The 21,372-nt window shown below is 33.6% G+C and overlaps 1 protein-coding gene across 1 annotated transcript in view; it reads right to left on the bottom strand.

The window, feature by feature from the left end:
* The window catches only part of Cfap47 (cilia and flagella associated protein 47), a 337,765-nt gene that overhangs the window by 32,777 nt on the left and 283,616 nt on the right, over positions 1–21,372 (bottom strand). Inside the window, exons 58-61 of the mRNA XM_029561230.1 lie at positions 12,469–12,628; positions 10,006–10,100; positions 6,938–7,093; positions 168–336 (exon numbers count right to left, since the gene is read on the bottom strand). Of these exons, the coding sequence (XP_029417090.1) occupies positions 168–336; positions 6,938–7,093; positions 10,006–10,100; positions 12,469–12,628 (580 nt within the window). The remainder of the gene's footprint in view (positions 1–167; positions 337–6,937; positions 7,094–10,005; positions 10,101–12,468; positions 12,629–21,372) is intronic.

The following is a 21,372-nucleotide window of genomic DNA, read 5'->3' as shown; positions in this document are numbered from 1 at the left end:
CTGTAATCATTATGCCAAAAAATAATATTTTGTATATTGTTAAAACTGTAACTTTAATTGTAAAAAAAAAAATTTAAAATAAAAAAAAAAGATAGAAAAAAGTAACTTACTTAGTTAAAAAGAGTAACAATACTATTGAAAGATAAAGAGGAGGAAATTGTATTTACTTGAATGGTTTTCTTGGTGCAAATATCACATTGAAGGTCAATGAAATCAATTTATGTTTGATATTAAAATGTTTTCTGCAAAAATATAAGGTCACAGAGGAATCCAAGTTCGACTTCAAGTCTTCAGATTCAAATTCTAATTCATACTCAAATTCACGTCTTGGAATTACTAGAAAAATTGAAATGATATATGTCAGTTGAGCTCAATATGCTGTCCTAGTTTGCTTTATATTGCTGTGATAAAACCTTATGACCCAAAACAACTTGGGAAGGAAAGAGTTTATTGTATCCTTTTTAAAAATTGTCTTTTTGAGACAGGGTCTCCCTGTAGCCCCAGCTATCCTGGAACTCACTATGTAGACCAGGCTGGCCTCGAACTCACAAAGATCCTCCTACCTCTGCCTCCCAAGCACAAGGATTAAAAGCGTGCACCACCGTGCCCGGCAGGTTTATTGTATCTTATACTTCCAGTCCAACCTTAAGGAAAATAAGGCAGGGACTCACTGCAAGAACCTTTAGGGGGAAACTGAAGCAGAGGCCCTGGAGGAATGCTGCTTACGGCTTGCTCCTCTGCATCCCCAGTGCTCAGCCTGCTTTCTTAAAAAACCCAGCACCACTGGCCCAGAGCTGGCCCTCCCACATCATTCAACAATCAAGAAAATGCCTCACACATGGCCACAGGTCATTCTGATGCCTCAATTGATCTATCCTCATTCCAGGCGTGTCAAGTTGAAAACTGAAGCTATCCAGCCCATGTGCTTAGACTCAGTATTAACTTATGTATCAACACTAGTTATGAACAGCATTTAAAGGAAGAGAAAAAGTAAATTTCATCTACTTTATGATTATGATGCCTGCTACAATACCAGCTATATTATACTATGGATAATTTTGTTAAAAGTATAAATACATGAATAAATATTAAAATATAGAAGACAATTCCCAAGATCTCCAAGCAATATTAACTATGGAAAATACATAATATAGTATGTGTCATATTTACTAAATGCTTGATGATTTAGTTTTATTTAACTTTACAAAAATCTGAAACAATATTCCAACTTATTTGAAGACGATACTCAATTTTTTATATTTTCATAAAACAAAATGACCTTTAGGTTTCAGTCTTGCAATATTTATATAATATTGTTAAGATTTTTAAGCTGTAGACTATCAAAAGAAACTAATATTATTGTTCACTACACATTAGAATTATCCTAATTCCTGGTATAGCATATGGACAAGCAGTAGAAACATATGCTAACTTACTTTTCTTTTACTTAAAAGGAGCTTAAATTACAAATTGAGAAATTTGTTGCATGAAGATCATAGTAGAAAGTTCAGTGTATCATGATTTAAATTATTCCAAAACTGAACAAATTTATGAGTTTTCTTTGGTGTTTATAGTTAAAGTGATCCTTATATTTTTTTAAATTTGACTGATAGCTATTTTCCCTAAGAATTTTATGAGATTCCAGACCACTTTTTTGGAATCAGTATTAACTGCTACTGAATGCTGAACAACAGCTTGGCTTTGTCATGTTAATGCTGCAATTAATAATTATTCTTAAAAAAATTATTAAAGTGTAGCAAACTGACTTGTACATTCACAAGATCTCCTTTGTTTCCTTTTCCCCAAATAAAAATAACCTCTTAAATTGCTGCTTTTTTTCTTATTAACAAATTAAGTATTTTGATTCCTACTGACCATTACAAATGATTTATTTTTATTTTTCAATTTGTGTGTGTGTGTGTGTCCATCCGTCTGTCCGTCCATCCGTCTGTCTGTGAGAGGAGAGGTGTGTACCTGTGTGCTGGTGCTCAAGAGCCAAGAAAAGGGTATCAGATCTCCTGGAGGTAGAGTTATAGACAGTTGTGAGTCATCCAGTGTGGGTTCTGAGAAAAGAAAATGGGTCCCTTGGAAAAGCATGGAGCACTTTTTTTAAAAACTGCTAAGCTATCTAGCTAATCCTCCTATTGATCATTTTTGATAAAGCAAAATCAGTGTGCCTACTTTGCTGTTTGCACTGAGAATGAATTATAGAAATGCCCAATGGGAATACATAATCAATCCTGAAAAAACAGCATGTTAGAATGTTTTATCATATGACATTTCCATGTCTTTAAAATAACAAACTAAGGAATTTTTGCAATGCCAGAGATTTAGTCCAGGACTCTTCACTCTACTACTGAGCCAATGGTTTTTAAAGTGTATCATTTATGTAATTGGAATGTGCACCTATTTTGGTTAATTTTTAAAACATTTTAGGAAATGGTAGATTCAGAATGAAGCTAGGGAATGATAAGTTAATTTTATTTCCAGAAGTTTTCATCATCCAAACACAACTGCCAGCATGTGTACTATAATTTCATTCATATGAAGGGTCATTGGTACTGAATACATTTGTGCATATTATCTAGGGAAGAAGGAAAATAGTGGAGTAATTGGATGGGACAGAATGGGGGTAGATCTGATCAAAACACATAACACACATGTATGAAATTCTTAAACTTTTTATAGGTAAGGATAATATAATTCAATGAAATAAAAAGGTTTCATGGAGCTTATAACAAGAAGAAACTGACAATTAATTGCTAATACCACCAAGAAGAAAAAGAGATTATAGTTGCACAGTCCTGAGGACCTGAATACTGAGGCTTGCCATGGAGGAAGCCATTAGGTTAGGTAAATGTAGCTAGGTAGACAGTGATCTCTATTCATTTGAACAGCCTGTGGGAACTTTGAGGAATGGAAATCTGCTTGGCCTATTTGAGGAAGAATTTAGTTGGATGGAGAAGACCTAGTGTGAGGAAAATTGTCCAAAGTTGAAACCAGCAATACAGACAAGAGCTAGACCACATAGTATATAGGGAGGATTTGAGACTACTAAGAATGAAAGAAATAATGATTAGCATCCAACTTCATACATGATCAAACATTTTGTCAGTATGTCTTCATTGTTTTCAAGGATGACTCTTATGTAATTCTCAGAAACCCCACTGAATGACAATGATGATGCTTTCATTCCTCAGTGAATTTGAAGAGTTAATAAGGGGAATATCTAATTTATGTAACATATTGACAACCATATGCTAAAAAAGTTGTTACCACTATTATGTCCACATTGCAGCCAAAAAACTACATTGACAGTGAGATAAAATACTTTTCTTGATTCCCTACTACATGGAAGCATCAAAGCTATTTGACTAGACTTCACAAAGTAGAAGGCTTGTTGCATGGTACAAATGCTGAAGAAGCACCATTAGCTTGGTTGAATACAGGTTTTTGAATCCCTTGATTACAAAATCTATGTCTTGTTAATCAGGGGCTGATTACAGTATTTGGCAACCATGTTGCCAAAGGATAAAGATATAAATGCAAGTAAATGGTTAATTCAAAGGTGTATATAAGGAACCAGTAAAGACATAAGATGTCTTTGCATTTTCATTTAATAAGGCTTAATAGCAATATTTGACTCAGTGGAGTATATTATTCTATCTATCTATCTATCTATCTATCATCTATCTATCCATCCATATATATATCAAGGTAGGGAATGTTGGCAGTTCATTTATTTTCCTCCCATCAGTTTTAGATAGAGTTGTCTATTAAGTTAAAGGAATGAAAACTATAAGAAGAAAATTACATCCAGCTTCAATCTGTGTTCTGCTGTCACATTTTTTTCTTTGGAGAAAAAAAAATGTATCTCATTATTTCATCTGAGAGGAGATATGGAATATGAGCAGTGAGTAGAGCTTTCTTTTTCTCTCCCAATGTTTTGAATCCAAGAGTCAGGCTTTTTTCCCTCCCTCAGGTGAAAATTATACCTTCAAAGAGTCTACAACTGGCTAATGTACCACAAATGCACTTAATTATTGTGGAAGCTGTTAATGAACTATAATGTGTCCATGGAGTCAAGTCACTTTCAAATTCACCTTTATGATTAATCAAGCTAACATTTTGATTTTCATCTTCCATATTTCTGCATATTTTTCTGTTAGTTTTAGCGTCAGAAGAAAGAAGAAAAGATGTGATTAACTGTCAGTTAAAACCTTGTCAAGAGTCTAAATTACAGTGTAATGCTTTAAATTCCATCATGAGACATTTTAAGAGATCAGAAGCACATAGTGACATGAAAAACACACCTCTTCTGCACACTATTTAGTATTTATTACAATGAACTTACATATAAGAAAGGACCTAGTCTGATTTTTGCATATGTTAAAGTCTTTTGCAAGATAAAAATAGCATTCAGACTTTGTGGTCACACTTGATCCTTCATAATAAAAATAGGTGAGAGAAAACAGTTGAGACAGATTTATAGAAAATTCAGGAAAGGTGTTTAAACCCTTGAGATAAGGTAGGTGAATAAACCAAGTTATTGTCATATATGTTTAAGGAGAAGATGTGGTCAGCTCATGTTTAAAATAAATATCATAGACCCATAATAATTTTAAGCTTGAGAGGAGACTGGTTTGTTTTCCTTCTGCATAAGGATGGCGAGAAGTCTGAAACCCCTGTATAGTTACTTTTCATCTTCCATACTACAGGTTCCCACATACAAACAGTTCTTTACCTTCACTTCCTTTAATGGGAAATCTACCATCTTCAGAAAATTTTAAATGCACTAAATAATATTATTATATCTATTCACTATGTCATAAAAAGCTCTCTAGCAATATTTTTGTCTTTACACAACTGAAACTTAATAAACACAAAAACATACTTTCAACTCCTATTTTCCTACAGTCCCTGGCAACTCCTTTTACACTATTTCATTCTTTTTTTTTTCATATGGATGTGTGTGGTGTGCATGAGTATACCTGTACATGTGTGTGTGTTTGTGTATGTGTGGGAGCACACGTGTGTGGGTGGGTCCATGTGCATGTATGTAAATTCAAAGTTGATGTTGAGTGTCTTCCTTGATAGTTCTCCATCTTACATATTGAAGCAGAGTCTCTTGTTCCAGGGATTGTGTTTCTGCCCCTCAAGTACTTGGATTACAAGCAGAGTGACATACTCACCTAGATTTTACATGGGTTCTGAATATCCTAACTCTAGACCTCATGCTTACAGGACAAGCAGGTTACCCGATGACCCATCTCCCAAGTTTCTTCACTCTGTTATTTCTGTAACTTTTAAATTTTAAATTCATAATGAATGCTGTCATATATTTTTATCTCACTACATTTAGCATAATGACCTTTGGGTTAACCCACGTTGTTGCATATTATTTAATGTTTTTAAGGCTAAATAGTGGTCCACCTAAATTTAACAATATTTTGTCAATTCATCTCTTGATAGACGTTTAAATTATTTCCTATTACTTGGGTACTGTGAATAATGTTTCACTGAACATAGGGATAGAGGTATCTATGAGGCTCTGATTTCAATTCATTTAGATTTCCATCCAAAAGTGGAACTACAATAATAATGCTATCGTTCTGTTTCAACATTTATGAGGGATCTACATATTAATTTTTATGCTGGCTCTATCATTTTACCCTCTTGTCAAGAATGTGAAAGCTTTACAATATCCTTACATTCTTGTCAATACTTGCCTTTTTTCTTTAAATAACAGTCACATTGTTAAATGTGATGTGACACCTTACTGGGGATTTCACTAGCATTTTCCATGTAATTAGCAACATTGAATTTTTTTCGTATAAGTATTAACTATTTTTTTGTATTTTCTTTGGAGAAAATTTTATTCAAGTTCTTCAGCATATTTTTAACCAGTTTAATAGGTATTTATATTAGTTGTAGCCATATTTTGGAGATATATCATATACACGGTTTCAAAATATTTTCTTCCATTCGATAAACTACTTTTTACACTGCTGATTATGTCCTTTGCTGTGATTATAACTTGCTACATGGGATCAGGTGTGGAATTTTCTTCTTGTGGTGTTATGTTGGTTTTGAATTTTGCATCATTTTAGATTTTGAGCTCAGGAGGGCAATATTTATAGCATTTTAAATTATTTTATTTGAATATAAAATATGGAAGAGAAACATAATGTGCACAGTAAACTATTATATTAAACTGAGTATTATATTTAATTCATGTCAATTTTTTAATTTCTTAAAGTAAGAAATAGTTGTTAAAGTTTTGTTTGTAAATTAAACATTATGAATCATGCCTTCAATCACAGTCCTTGAATCTAGAAGATGCTGGAAGATGAGCCCAGTTGCTGAGTACTTGTCTAACATGAATGAAATGGGTTCAATTCTCAAAACCACAAACAAACAAAAAAAAAACAGGAAATGTAGAGAAAGATGTTAAAGTTGAGTTGAAATGGTAATTTTACTTACTACAGTTTCTCTTTTCTCGTTGTTGATGGAATTAAAACCCATGTGTTATAAATCGTAATAACCATAATCATTATTATGTTAACTACTATGTGGAGACAACAAATTTAACAGAGTACTTAAGTACTAACTAGAATTGGATTATTGTAAATGAAAATTAAGTGGATCTTAATTATGGAACAATCAACAACCTACAATTTAAATTTACTGAATTTGTAGGGTGTGGCAGTGCATGCCTTTAATTCTAGCATTGAGGAGGCAGACATGGGTGGATCTCTATTAGGGGTCAGTCTGGTCTGCATAGAATTCCAGGCCAGCCAGTTTTATGCAATGTGACCCTGTCTCAAAACAAAGAACTTCCCTAACCAAACAGCAACAACAAAAACAAAAGCAAAATAACTAAATAACTGAATTCTTGTTTATTAGAATTCTTACAGCCATGATTTTGGTTTCTTACCGTCAACATCTTCATAAACGCTGTTCAATGAATTTCTTTTTGGAGACACTGTAAAATCGATCACATCATGTGAAGGATGTGGGCCAAAAAAATTACTAACCATTGACACCTTCACCTTCGTTTCTGCCCGCTTGTTGGCCTGACATCTTATGACAACTGTGGGAGGAAGAAATTTTTTTTTAGTTAAGTAAAATATTAGGTAATTTAGTTTCTGAGAAAAAATAAACTACATAAAAAAATAAAATTTCACTGCATAATTTAAATTGGCATTACATATGGCATGCACACATTAAATGTATCTCTATATTCATATCTTAGAAGTAAATATGAACATTAAATAATAGGTAAAAATAGTATCCAAAGGTGAAATCTGCAGGACATATACTAACTTATGACTGACTATATAAGGATGTAGAAATTTGCATAAAGAGCTGAAAATGGCAACTGTGGACAAATGAATGTCTATCTTTTAAAAATCGGTACATTTATAGTGGCACTCTCATACCTATTTTTATAACACTAATGCATATGCCTTCAAATAATTAAAAACAAGTTCAATAACACTGTATTTAGTAATAACATTTAAAATATACTTAGGCTTCTTGCATGTACCTTAAAACTCATACTCACGCAAAAATTTTAAATTTCAAATCTATGAAATCTATCGCATCAGTAGTTATAAGTAAAGTTATGATGACTTTTAATATTAATCTTAAATTTTTATTATACACCAATTTTAATCCCTATAGTTAGTGATATCCTATATGCTTAGATACGTATTACATGTTGAGATTTTCCTCCATCAAGGTCATGAAAAGCTATTGATGATATTATTACTATTTTGTACTATTACTAATTATGAAAAAATAAGTAATAATCGACTCTATAATAGTATGGGACAATGTCTATGGCATTCCACACATACACAATTTTTTCCTCCCAAATATATAAGTATCCTTTTGGTGCATATAAAATATAAATTGAAAATAAGTGAAAACTAAAATCTGCATCTTAAAAAGCTTTGAGTTACAGAATGCTATGCTTTCACAGAATCAACAGTAATCAATTCATATGAAGTAGAAAATTAATGATATTTTCAGGTATAATACAGAATAATGTACAAATATTACAAAATTAATTTTTCATTCTACAGTTATGCATTTACGTTAAACTTTCTGGTCTTAGAAACAGTATGTGAAATGAAAAATAACTGTACAAAATTAGATATAAATTAAAGAAGTTAAATGGTTTGGAAATTGTACAAGCTTTTCTGTTTATAGTTAAGTCCAATCATAAAGCACTAAATTGGAAATTAGCGGGATCAATTTATAGTTGGTGTCGTGTCATTTGTCTTAACTTGTAAGTCTTTAAGAAATTATTGCTCAATCCATCACAGTGGAATTACTTTCCATTGTGTTTCTAGTATCACAGGTAGTAGAGTTATTTTCTAATTATCTGCCTCAGTGGACAGTAAGTAGGTAAGAAAGAACACAGAGAATTAATAGCTCACAGAACAGCTAAATTGCCCTAGGTTTACATATAATCTATGTGACAACTGTGTACAAAGAAAGGAAATAAAAAAAAAAAAACCATTGATGGTGATATAGGTGAACAGAGACAGTAGGGGGTTATCACTGGAAAGTGCTATAGAAATGACTGTCCAAAAATCAATAATGTACATGTACAAAAATTTACCCACTTCCTTCTCCAGAAGATTTCTACAAAAAAAAATTACCAACAGATTTTAGATTTTCTGTGAAACAATTTAATAAGTGACATTTAATTTTACCGGAACACTGAGGTTATTACTATCCTGTGCTAATATAACACAGACTAATCACAAAATTCATAATTAATTTAAAAAGTAAGTACAAGAAAACTAAGTCACAGAAAAAAATATAGGACATATTTAAAATTTTTTTGAAGGAAATACATGAGAAAGTACACACTGGCTTTGGTAAAGAGAAAAAAAAAATTCTGCTTAACATGATTAATCTTGGGGGAAAAATATCTAAAGTCTATCCAAGCAACACTATCAGAATCCCAACAGTATGTTATCTACTTTTTACTACATGACTCTGACCAGATAACAGTGTATTATAAATTTTTAAATATTTAGCTCATGGGCTGGAGGGATATCTCAGCGGTTATGAGCACTGGCTCCTTTGGCAGTAGGTGAGTAACAACCATCTGTAACTCCAGTTCCAGGGATCTGACAACCTCTTCTGATGTCCATTAGCACTGAATGACACCAGTGCACTTACCTATATGCAGGCAATACACTAATGCCCAGAAAATAAAAATAAAATATTTTTAAAAAACTGTTTAGCTCTATCAATAATACATGACATAAAAGTTATTTTATCATGTCTTAGAAGTATTTTAAGGATAATCTAATATATTCAAAATGACTTCCTTATGCATTGATAAGTTTTAAATTCAAGAGTGAATGTATAAGTCAAAATAACTTGTAAATGCCAAAAGTACTTCAGTATATGTGGATTTTACCACAGTTTAAACTAAACAAAGAAGTATTTAATCATGGCATTTCTTTATAATCAATGCTAGTATACTTTGGGATATGCTTCATTGTAAGCAAAATTTACTACTGCTTCTCTTTCAAAGTGTGCTCACATAATTTGTCAGTAGAATCTAATCATTTCGTTTATTTATTTATTGTTGGAGGTTTTTTTTTTTCAGGTCCTCTTACATTCTGTGGAGGTATTCTACCATTGAGTCATATCCAGAGTCTGAAATTCTAATTCTTTTCATTTGCAAAAATTGATATCCGATGTAGAAGGAAAAAACAAAATTGTAAGCATTTAAAAACCTCCCTCTGAATTTCTCAAGATAGGCATTCAGAACACAGAGTTACTAGAGCAAGTGGTAAGAAAGAAAGCAAAGCTGCAGCATCCCACCCATCAAGGGGTTGCTTACTACTTGTTCTAGAGCTCAAATTTCTCATCTGCCCAAAGAAGAGATGGGATGAGAGGATCCCTAAGGTTCCTTAGAATTCTTTTTTTTTTTCCTTTTTTTTTTCCTTTTTTTTCTCAGCAAAATATACTTACCTGGAGGACTTTTAGGAGGTGGTGCCTGTGGGAGTCCAATGATAGGATATAGCCAATGGATTGCTTTGATTTCTTCTCTATTTATTCCTGTAATTCTGTTTAAATTTAAAGTATAAAGAGTTAAGAAAAACAGAAACTAAATAACCAAAAATAATTTTCAATATCAACTTAAAATGGCTTATTGTTTATTAGTCTGGAGGCATTTTAGTAAACCTTGTAAATTTAAATTTAGCAGACAAACTTACAAAACAGAAAGGATTTTATGTAAATGTTGATTTTATAAATATTTCTAAGGAAATTTTATTATATTTTATTTTTGTCAACAAATGCATGTATGTTGATTAAACTGAATTATATACAAACAAACAAAAACTTCCTTCTACTATCAAGGCATGCAGGCATTGTCCACAAAGACAACTTCCTTGCCAAAACCCAGCTAATCCACTGTTACCATGATCTTAGAACAAAATAACCAATTCAAAGTCAGTATGCAGAGGCCAGGATCCCAGCACTGCTAAGGCTGAGGCTTCTGCAGAGACTACCAAGGAGAGGGTCAGATTGTAGACAGAAGTGACCAATTACAATTTCCCAAGTTTCTCAAAGGCAGGAGGTTGTTTAAAAGTCCAGTCACTCAATAAAATGGCATTGGGTAAAAATCTGGGGAGGCATAGTTCTGGTAGATCCTTATCTCTGATGCCATTGGTCCAAACCTGGCCAAACTTCTAGGAGGACTCGCTCCAGTTTGCTATATTATAGTGTGTTGGGAGTTTAAAAAAACAAACTGAGTTAAAGGAATGGGTGGTAGTAAATATCACATGCACCACCTGGCTGCCACATCTTGAACATCTCTCAGTCTGTGAAAGTCTATTAAATAGGGTCACCTAGAAAAAAGTTTAAAAATTCATTTCCCCTTATGTTACTAAATATTTCACTTATGTACAGATTATAAACATTTACAAGCTTGTTCAGGTATCTCCTTGGCTCACAGTAGGGAAACATTGCTGAAATTCTCAAGATAGACAAGTAGTGTAGTGTAGCTGTGGGGAAGGTAGACTTGGCTATTTGCTCCTTTTCTCTATAGTACATTACAATTTGGTTTATAACCATGAATATATAGTTTTATATATAGTTTTCTTTTAAAAATTCTTCATGGAAATTAGAGAAAAAATATTAAAGAGAATTTTAGACAGTTATCCTAAAGAAAATCATCATGAGATTTAAGTTAAAATGTAAGAGCTTTAGTTCTCCACTTTTAAAGAGTATTTTCTGATTTATTACTGTAACTAAATGACAATCATATATTATTAAGAAATCGTTTTAGAAGATTTTAGTGATCATTTTTAAAGATGGAATTTTCTTTAAAATGAACTACTAGACACTTCACAGAATGCCAGTGTGCCTGTGACTTATGAGATTTCCCCCTAAGACCTCACATTTAAAAAGGCCTCATGCTTATTTAATGCACTACCACAAATATCTCAAAATTCCTGATAGTCTTTATTTTTTAAACAAATTTCCTTTGGTTGTAACATTTCACTGGGACATACAATAAATGTAACTAGCTGTGACTCAGAGTGGTAAATTGCCTGAAAGAATGGATAATAATTGAGCCATAGTAAAAAATATATGGGGAAGCAATATGAAAATGTATGATATATTAATAATTTATTTATTTATTTATTTTTATGTGTAGGAATGTTATGCCTGCATTGTCTGTAAATGCACCCGTGTCATGCATTGTCCACAGAAGACAGAAGAGGGTGTTGGATACCCTGGAACTGGAGTTACGGACCCTTGCTAGCTGCTACAAGGATGCTGGGATTTAAACCCAGGTCTTCTGCAAGAACAGCCAGTGCTATTAACCACTGAGCTGAGCTAGCTCTCCAGGCCCAATAATATGTTTTAATTAAGGTTTCTTGAGAACTATTTAATTAAACTATAAGAGCAGAGAAAAAAATTAAATTCTGCACTGTTATTGAAACTTGCTTAAATTTCACCTAAACAAAGAATGCAAGTTACCTTCTATATGCAGTGCAATGATACAGAATCCTCTGTGCCAGCAGTGTTTCATCAGAATGGCAAGAGGCCATCACTTGGGGAGTGCTAGCCTTACAATTTCTACATTTTACTCAGGCAGGCTGGCACAAGTTTTCCTCAAGATGTTATTTGTCTTAGCAATCAGTCACTATTTTTCCAGTTAAAAAAAGAGGACCTTTGAGACTGTTTATATCAATTGCTCACATCTATCTGATGGATTAAAGACAATAGTGATCATGTTCATTGCTGTGAACTGAATATACCCTGTATATTCAACTAGCATATTTTATTTCTCCGAATGTATGATATGCAGTTCTTCAGATTATATAAAATCATAAGCTTATGCTTTATGTATATCACATATTAAAGAAATATATTACAATATTCTGGTCAAAATACTATTGTTTTTCAATGCCTTTTTGTTACCTTTTAGTTTCTTCACTCAGTTCATCAAAATTGTCAACAGGCCAATTTTCTTTACTTGCTCTCTTCACTTTAACAATCACTATTGTTTTATATACTGTCATAGCTCTGGGTATAAATAACACTGGGATATTTAAATTTCCTTTCGGAGGAACCACAATTCCTGCAAAACACACAAAATATTTTTTAAATTGTATTCTAGTTTGCTTTCAATTGCTGTGACAAAAACTGACCAATATCAATACCTGGGGAGGAAAGAGTTTATGTGCCTTACATCTCCAGGTTCACAGTTGATCACCAAGGGAGCCCAAGGTAGGAACTCAGGGCAGGAACCTAGAAGTAGGAGATGAAGCACACGCCAAGGAGGAATGCTGCTTACTGGCTTGCTTCCCTGGCCCATGCTCAGCCTGCTTTCTTATACAATACAGAACAACCTTCCCAGGGGTGGCACTGCCCACAGTGGAGCTGGACCCTCCCACACCACTCAAGAGTCAAGAAAATGCCCCACAGACATGGCCACAGGTCAGTCCAATGGCAGCAGTTCCCCAATTTAGGCCCCATGAATCCAAGTGTGTCAAGTTGACAACTAAATCCACCCAGCACAAAGTGTTATAAATACTTATCGAGTATAATTTTAACAGGAGAAAATAATAACTTCAAGTTACTGGTTAATAATTTTTTAAAAACTGTTTCTGAACAAAAATTGCATTATGCTAAATTATATATATGCTACACTATCTATCCTTCAAATGTCATGAAACCATTTCAAAGAACATTTTAGCTTGAGGTAAAAAGTTTCTCCTCATGATGCTATGAACTTTGGAACTGTTTAAAGTGATGGGGAAAGTCACTCAGAATGATAGAACTATTAATCTTGGTATAAGCCCTTCTATGTTTTAAATAATTTACTGGGCCCAGGAAACTATATGCTTAAGTAGAAATTATGACATTTAGAATCACACTATTTATTATAACACCATATTTTGAAAAAATCCCACCTGTTGAATACCATGGAGATTAGTAGGATGGTGACACAACTTTCAGGCCATTTTTTAACATCTCATGGGTTTCCATGACATGGGCTTGTACCTTTATTTGAGGAGTTAACACTACTCATTTACAACTAATAAGGGATTAGTTACTACACACTTTCTATGAAATTACTTATAATTCAATACTAATCAAAGCCATTTGACTCAGATATATATAGTAAATTAAAAGAACATTAAGAATGAAAAGTGAAAATAAATACACTTAAAAATATTACAAATCAAAATTCTTTAAAAATTTAAATTAAAGTTACATTAATATAGGAAATGACAGTGTACTTAGTTCAAAAACATAGTAATATTGAATAAACAATATGATTAATATTTAACATTTAATATTGCTTAATAGCCAGTCTCTGAGCTAAGCATTATTGGTGCAGTATCTTATTTGTAAGTAAGCACCATGAGTACTATTACTTACCATTCTAGAAATGAGGAAATTGAGAAAACTTGATAAAATAATTTACCTATATTCCCATTGAAAACTTGTGTTTATTAAGATATATCTTCTTCTTTGCCTTTACGGGATATTTTTAATGAACCATTGTTGCAAGAACAGATTAGAGTAAATATGGTTTCCAAAATTATCAGGCTAATATAATGTGAATGTCGTTACATTTTCCATACAAGTTCTTGGTAAGATGTAGCACTGGATCTACTCTTTTCATTTCAGTAGTGTTTTTATTTTGACTCTCAACCATTCTTAGTACAATAAGAGACTTTTCTATTACTGTTTTATTTCTACAGAGCCCCTTCTAAGGTAATGAAAGGAACAATCTAGAAGAATGTATATTTAAAAGGTCCTGAGTACAAATATCATCAAGAGAGTATCTTTTTTAGAAATTTAGACTTGCTTTAGTTTAATATTTGCATATTTCTTTATAGCTAAATATTTGATCTATTTATAATTTATTGTAGTGTATATAATGAATGTATTCAATGATACTAGATTTTACACAGAACTAGTTATTAAAAATCTACTTATTTCAAAAAATGCCTGATCTGTGGGCAAGTAAAATGACTCAGAGTGTAAAGCTGCTTGCTAGGTAAGAGTGTAGAATTCTTTTCTCCCAGACTAGCAAAAATGACAACGGTACCATGAAAGATAGCAGTAGGGATTAAGCTTTAAAGTCAGTATGAAATTGATTTCTCCATGCTGTATGATTCAATTAAGCAGTTTCTTAAGCAACAACATCTGACTATCAAATTCTAGACAGTACTTTATGGGCCTATAATGTCTGGGGTGGTCAATGGGACACCACAGACCAACATTTTGAAAAGAATTAACTTATATGTGACACTGGGCCTTTGTTGGATAGCCTATGTCATCTGGGGGAGGTATTTTCCCCAATTACAAGTAAATTCCATTAAAACTTTTAAAATATGCATATATAAATACTTTAGGAAGCTTCTACGGATCAGGTTTCCATGTGACATTTTCAAAGGTCTTTAGTATTAGTTATTCCTCCCCATACTCCCTCTTCTATCTTGCCCTCCAAACCCCCACCCAATTTAAGCCTTCCTGTCCCATTATTACCCTTTTTCCCCCTCATATCACCTGTATTCTATCCCCCTTTCCTTAAAATTTACCTCTCCCTATGACCTCTTACTAGTTTTTGACTGTTTTGGGTACTCAAATTTAAATGCACAAATTCAATGTTTCAAATCTAGCATCCACATATGACAGAGAATCTTCAGCATTTGTTTACCTTTATCCTACCCATCGTTGGCCCCTGAGAGTTATAATAATTACTGGCCTGGCAATATATGCCCACTTGTGCAATAGTAGCACAAATGTTACTGGAGTAGACAAACACTTTCTGATTAGATTTAGAGCCCATCCCACAACACAGCAGTTATGCTGATATTGCTAACTGGCCCCCAAACCCATGACTGGCTAGGCTCTAGGCCCTAGGGGAGAACCTGAAATTACTCATTCTGTTAAATGGATATAATATTAAACTACCCCCTACGTTCTTAACTTTACATCCATAGATTATTACATTTTCAACCCTCATCAGAGAAGAGTCACCAAACACACAGGAAACAGAGAGAACAAGACTGGAATTGGGCATGGGCATACACTCTCAATGCCCTTCCCCAGTGAGAAGCCTCCTCCAGCATAGCCACAATTAAAAGTTCCATTACCCTCCCCAAACAGCCCCACCTACTGGGGACAAATTATTCAAATACTTGAGTCTGTGGGGGACATTCTCATTCAAACTACCACAGGCTCCTAAGGTAACAACAGTCCTTTGTCCTCAGAACATGCTACTGAAATTTCTAACAACAATTACACCTAAGTGGATTGAGGCTAGCACCCTCCATAGCCTGTACCTCAAGAATTACAGTTACTATTACCAGACACTATGCTATCATTGACTCTGTGGGTATGAAAACGTGGTTTGAACTTCCAATGTTTCCCCTCAACAACATGGGGCTTTTGATCATGCACTTCTGGAAGCACATAGCTGTTGCAAAATGCACCACTACTTTTATTAACACTTGCAATCTAGATCACTGACACAGTTATAGACCCTACTAACATTATCTGCAGTGGAAGAAATCGGACAAGGGTACACATCTGGACTGACTCAGATCTACATCCTGAGCACCAACATTCCTACTCTGCATCTAAAAAAATAGAAAGTAATATGAAATCATCTAGGAATAAATGCAAATATGGAAATGAAAGATAACTAGGATGAACATTATAAACTGCTGACGAATGAAACTGAAGAGGATACATAAATGGAAAGATGTCCCTTGCTCATGAACTAGATGAATTGATATAGTTAAAATGTTCAAATTATGCCATGCTACATATTCAGTGCAACCATAAAACATGGACAAAGAAAAAAAGGAAAGGGTAGACTAATTATCATCCGATTCCAAAATATACTATAAAGCTGTTATAAACAAGATCGCATAAATACCAATTTATAGACAATGGGACATAATAGAAAAATCACAAATTAGTTTATGTACATACTGATCAGTGAGCTGATTTTCATATAATGACTCTAGAACACACATTAGGGAAAATATCAAATATAATTTAAGAAACTACATAAAAGGATAATTTACTATAACATTATTTTATCAGTTGAAATATTATCCTCCTTTCAGATTTCTAATCTTTGTGTCTTTAAATGTATTTTCTATATGCTTAGTCAATATTCTTTATGCATTCTTTAAGGGATGTTTTGCTTAAAATAAATTTGTTTTCTTTTTCTTGTTCTGAGAATGTCTACATTTTCCCTCATTCATAAAGGATATATTATCTGGATTGAGAATTTACAGTTTATAGTTCTTTTTGGTATTTGAAAAATGTGTACCAGTTCTTTTTGTTTCCATGGTTTCAGATGAAAAATTTCCTGTCATATGAAGTGGTGCTTCCTTATAAGTGATGCACTATTTTTCATCAGCTATTTTCAGGGTTTGTTTGTCTTTAGATTTCTGAAGATAATAATGATGTGTCTTGCTCTGGGTTTCTTTTGCTTTGAACTGATTGGAATTTACTCAGTCCTTTGAATTTGTAGAGTATGTACTTCATCAAATTTAGCAGCATTTCAGATATTTCTTTGAACAATTCTTCAATCCTACTTGCTCTTCTCCTTCTGAGGCTCTAAAAGTTAGCACTTTTGTTACTTTTCCTACAGCTCCCTGGAACTCTGAACAGATAATTTTTTTTCAAGATGCGTTCTTTCTGCTGCTCAAGTCATTTATATTCTTCTGATCTGTCTTCATTTTCAAGATCTCAATTCTTGGTTATTACCATTCTGCTTTTGAGCTCATCTAGAAAGGTATTTATTTAACTTACTGCAATTATCAGTTCTATACTTTCCATTTAGTTCTCTTTTGATGTATTTTTCCAAGACTATCAGCTTTCTAATTTATTTCACTGAAATTCTTAATTATTTTCAAAGTAGAATGTGGACATTGGCTCATACTACCTTGTAGAATACAGTAGAGCGGAAGTTCTGTTTACTGTTAGGCCCTACTGAAAAAAGAAGTGATGGGGAAGAGCAGAGCAGCAACCAGCTCACCTTCTACTACCTCACTGATGACAGACTCACTCATCACTATTTCATATTGATGTGTTAAAAGAAAGGAAGCAAAACGCCAACTACCCTGGCACACATTTATTCTTCCTTGTTGATATTTGATGGGGTTCAGGCTGCAGTCCCCATGGGATCTCAGTGACGCCAGGGATTGAGAAAAGCAGAAATACCTATTGATCTTCCTTTGTGCCTTAGTGAATCTTGTTAACACATGAGTGAAAAGAAACTGAAAAGTGAATTTCACTGTAACAGAAGGAAAAGCAGATAAGGTGAAAGATACAGGCAACCATGTTATGGTGATGGTGAGAATTTGGAAGAGTTCTTGCCTTTAATTTCTTCATGAATTATAATTCTAGGTCATTAGTTTAGAATGACAACCTGAGGTGGTTTTGGAGATATGAAGGGAGCATTAGATTATGAATTTCCCAGGGTGATACAGCCTAAGAAATGTGGTATGATTGCAATAATCCCTCAGAGAACCATTTTAATTCATTCCCAAGGATTTCACATAATGTATTTGCCTGATTTTTTGAGCCACATTCATTTGAACAGAAGCAGGCATTGATTGATGAGTTTATCTCTAACAGGGACTTAAAGTATCAAGTAAGCAATGTGGAAGAAAGCAAGGAAGATAATTCTGTAAACAAGACTCACAGTAAATATAGATCAAGGGAACTGATTTGGTGAATTGAAATTATGAGATAGGATAAGATTGGAAAAAATTTCCACAGTTGGAGCAGTAAGGGAATGAATGAGAAGACTTGGAAGAATTGCAAGTAAGAAAATGGCATATTTGAAATTCGGATTTTGAAAGAAGTGAAGTTGTTCCTAAGGATGTGCATAGGCATTGCTAAGCTCATAAGCATGAACATCTGGGGAAGAGCAAGGCAATTTGGGAAGTATAACAGTGATAGAAAATATCACCTATACGAACATGAATATCCACAAAGCGTTTTGAAAAATGACAATGTGACAGCTAGAGCTGTTTTATTTGGTGGACTAGGAATCAAACCCAAAGATTTTTAGGGAAGTAGAAAGAAAGGAGGGAGAAAGAAAGACATGGAGAGAGAAGGTGAGTAGAGGAGAGAAAGGGAGAGTAGAAAAGAGAGAGAAGAGGAGAGGGTAGAAGGGAAGGAGCAAAGGAGGGAGACAGAAAAATGCAGAGACATGTAGAAGAGAAAAATCGTTCCCTAACTACAGGGTATAGAAAAGGAACAACCTCACCTAAAAAGGCTCCATAAGAAGCTGTGGCCTCCAAAGGAAGATTCAAGTATTTTTTATAATTTAATTTTCTTAAACTGTATTTACATTTACTTTTTGTATGTGAGTGTTTTGCTGTATGTATGTAAGCACACAACATGCCTGCAATGCCTGCGGAGGCCAGAAGTCATCAAATCCCCTGGATGTGGAGTTACAGACAGCTATTAGCTGCCATAATGGTGGTGGAAAGTGATCCTGGGTCCTCTGTAAGAGAAGTCGGTGCTTTTAACCAACGATCCATCTTTTGACTCCCAGAAGTCAAGTGTTAAGAAGATACAGAGAACATTTAGTATAAAAGAGATAGATGTTATATCCCTGATGAGAGGTGAAAAGTTCAGAGGATGGCAGGGTAAAGTTTAGAATTAAAGAAGGAATGAGGGAATGAGAACAGTGGTTAAAAAAAAGTGGAATTACACTCTACTCACTGTATTCAAGCAAGACAGTGAAGAAGAGAAGAGGAGGGATACCCCAGAAGTGCTGTTTGAATGGTAACAAAGTAAAATGGAGAATTAATACATAGTGTGACGCTTCCACATGAACTAAAAATAAATGATGTCAGTAAGCTCTCATACATGGACTATCTTTAGGAATAAATCTTTGGAGATGGGAAATGATGGATCTTTATGAACATATATTCCATGTAAAAATTTGCTAATGATTTAAGACTATCCAACTTTTCAAAATTAACTACCAAAAGTATGTATATACATTGCTGTATATGAAGATTTACTGGTCTATAAACTCAGCCTCCACCAAAAATCTAATATCATAGGTGAAGAATTTGCTGATGTATCAAGGAGCTGAGTTATCTGCCTACAACATAAATATCTTACTATTTTCATTTTTGCTATTAGTGTTCTTCCTAATAGAAGTTGTGATAAATATCATAGCAGCATTTATATGTGATAATATGATAAATGACAGTCACGTCTTCCCTTTGTTCCTGATGGGGCATAGAAATTCTAGTACATACACACTTGCTTCAGGAAAGGACATTCAGTGTAACAGCCAGAATTCCAGAAGAATAAGAGTGACAAATTTGGTAAAAGGATTGGTCCAAAACATGGAAATCCTAAAAATGTTTACATAAAATTTATGCATCACTTCCCTTCTATGAAATAACTGTAAAAACATATATGCACACACATTATTTTTTTTCCTACTTTTTTTGAGACAGTGTCTCCCTATAGCCACAGCTGGCTTGGAAGTAACTATGTAGATTGTGCTTACCTCAGTCTCATAGAGAGCAATCTGCCACTGCCACCAGAGTGATGGGATTAACGGCGAGTGCTGCCATGCATGTCAATATATATCCCTTCAGCAAGATTAAATTTTGACTTGCATGTAGAGCTGGTAGAGCTAGGAAGTTTCTTTTGTGTGTATACTTCCTGCCTACTCATGGAGACAACTCATGGCCATGTGATCTTATTTTTAAACTTAAGTATACATTGGGTGTCAGACAAAAAACAAAATAAAACAATTCAGTTCATTTGTAATTGCATTTTTTAAACTGTCTGATAGAGCTACAAGTACATTTGACAAATTCATATTGATTTTCACTTTAAATTCTTCTTATCCTTAATATTCTCTAATTTTAAGAACATTTACTTTAAAGTTTTGAAGTGATACAGTATATTAATTTACCTTGCAGACTATATATAATTCCTCCATGGACTAGAAGCCTGAAGGCACATTTTTTTAAATCAAAATCAAGTATCATATGAAAACTAATAATATTTATTGCCTGGCCTGGTGATGCGTGCCTTTAATCCTAGCCCTCTGGAGGTAGAGGCAGGCAGATCAAGGCCAGCCTGGTCTACAGAGGGAGTTCCACGTCAGCTGGGACTACAAGAAAACCCAAAATAAAAGCACAGATTTTGCCAAAAAGTCTAATGTTCTAATGTTTAATCCTTGCATTTTTCCTCACCTTCCTAAGATGCTAGGTTCAAATATACACACACATGCATGCACGCACACACAAACACAGACAGACACACACATAATAGTTTCTTCTCTACTTACAATATAGCATGAAACAGTTATTATTTTTAAACAATTATTTTAAACAATAATTTTAAACAATTATTATTTTTTAAAGAGTAATTTTGATTGTGTTTCAGTGAAATACGATTCCTTTCAAATTAAAAAAAAATACATGTCTTATAAAGTTGTCAACTTTGGTGGCTAGAGAGATGGTTTATTTCTTAAGAGAACTTGCTGCTCTTGCAGAGGACCTGAGTTCAGTTCCCAGCACCCACATGGCCACTCACAACCATCTATAAAGCCAGTTCTAGATGCCCTTTTCTGGCATCTGTTGGTACTGCATGCACAGGTTGAACTTACAAACATGAAGGCAAAAACATTCATACAAATAGAGAAAAATGAAAGAAATAAAAAATTTTAAAGAAAATTGGGACATTTTAATGAATTTGCCAACTTTTTAGAAGTATGTCCACTAAAAATACATTTTACCTATACTCTTGTCTTATTTCACTTAATTAGACCCATAAACAAGAGTAAGTTTCAAAGTGAAG

The sequence above is a fragment of the Nannospalax galili genome, unplaced genomic scaffold, assembly GCF_000622305.1.
Source record: "Nannospalax galili isolate Female #2095 unplaced genomic scaffold, S.galili_v1.0 scaffold1733, whole genome shotgun sequence".
Lineage (NCBI taxonomy): Eukaryota > Metazoa > Chordata > Mammalia > Rodentia > Spalacidae > Nannospalax > Nannospalax galili.
The sequence above is the reverse complement of the archived record's forward strand: the minus strand, read 5'-3'. Positions and strand labels throughout refer to the sequence as shown.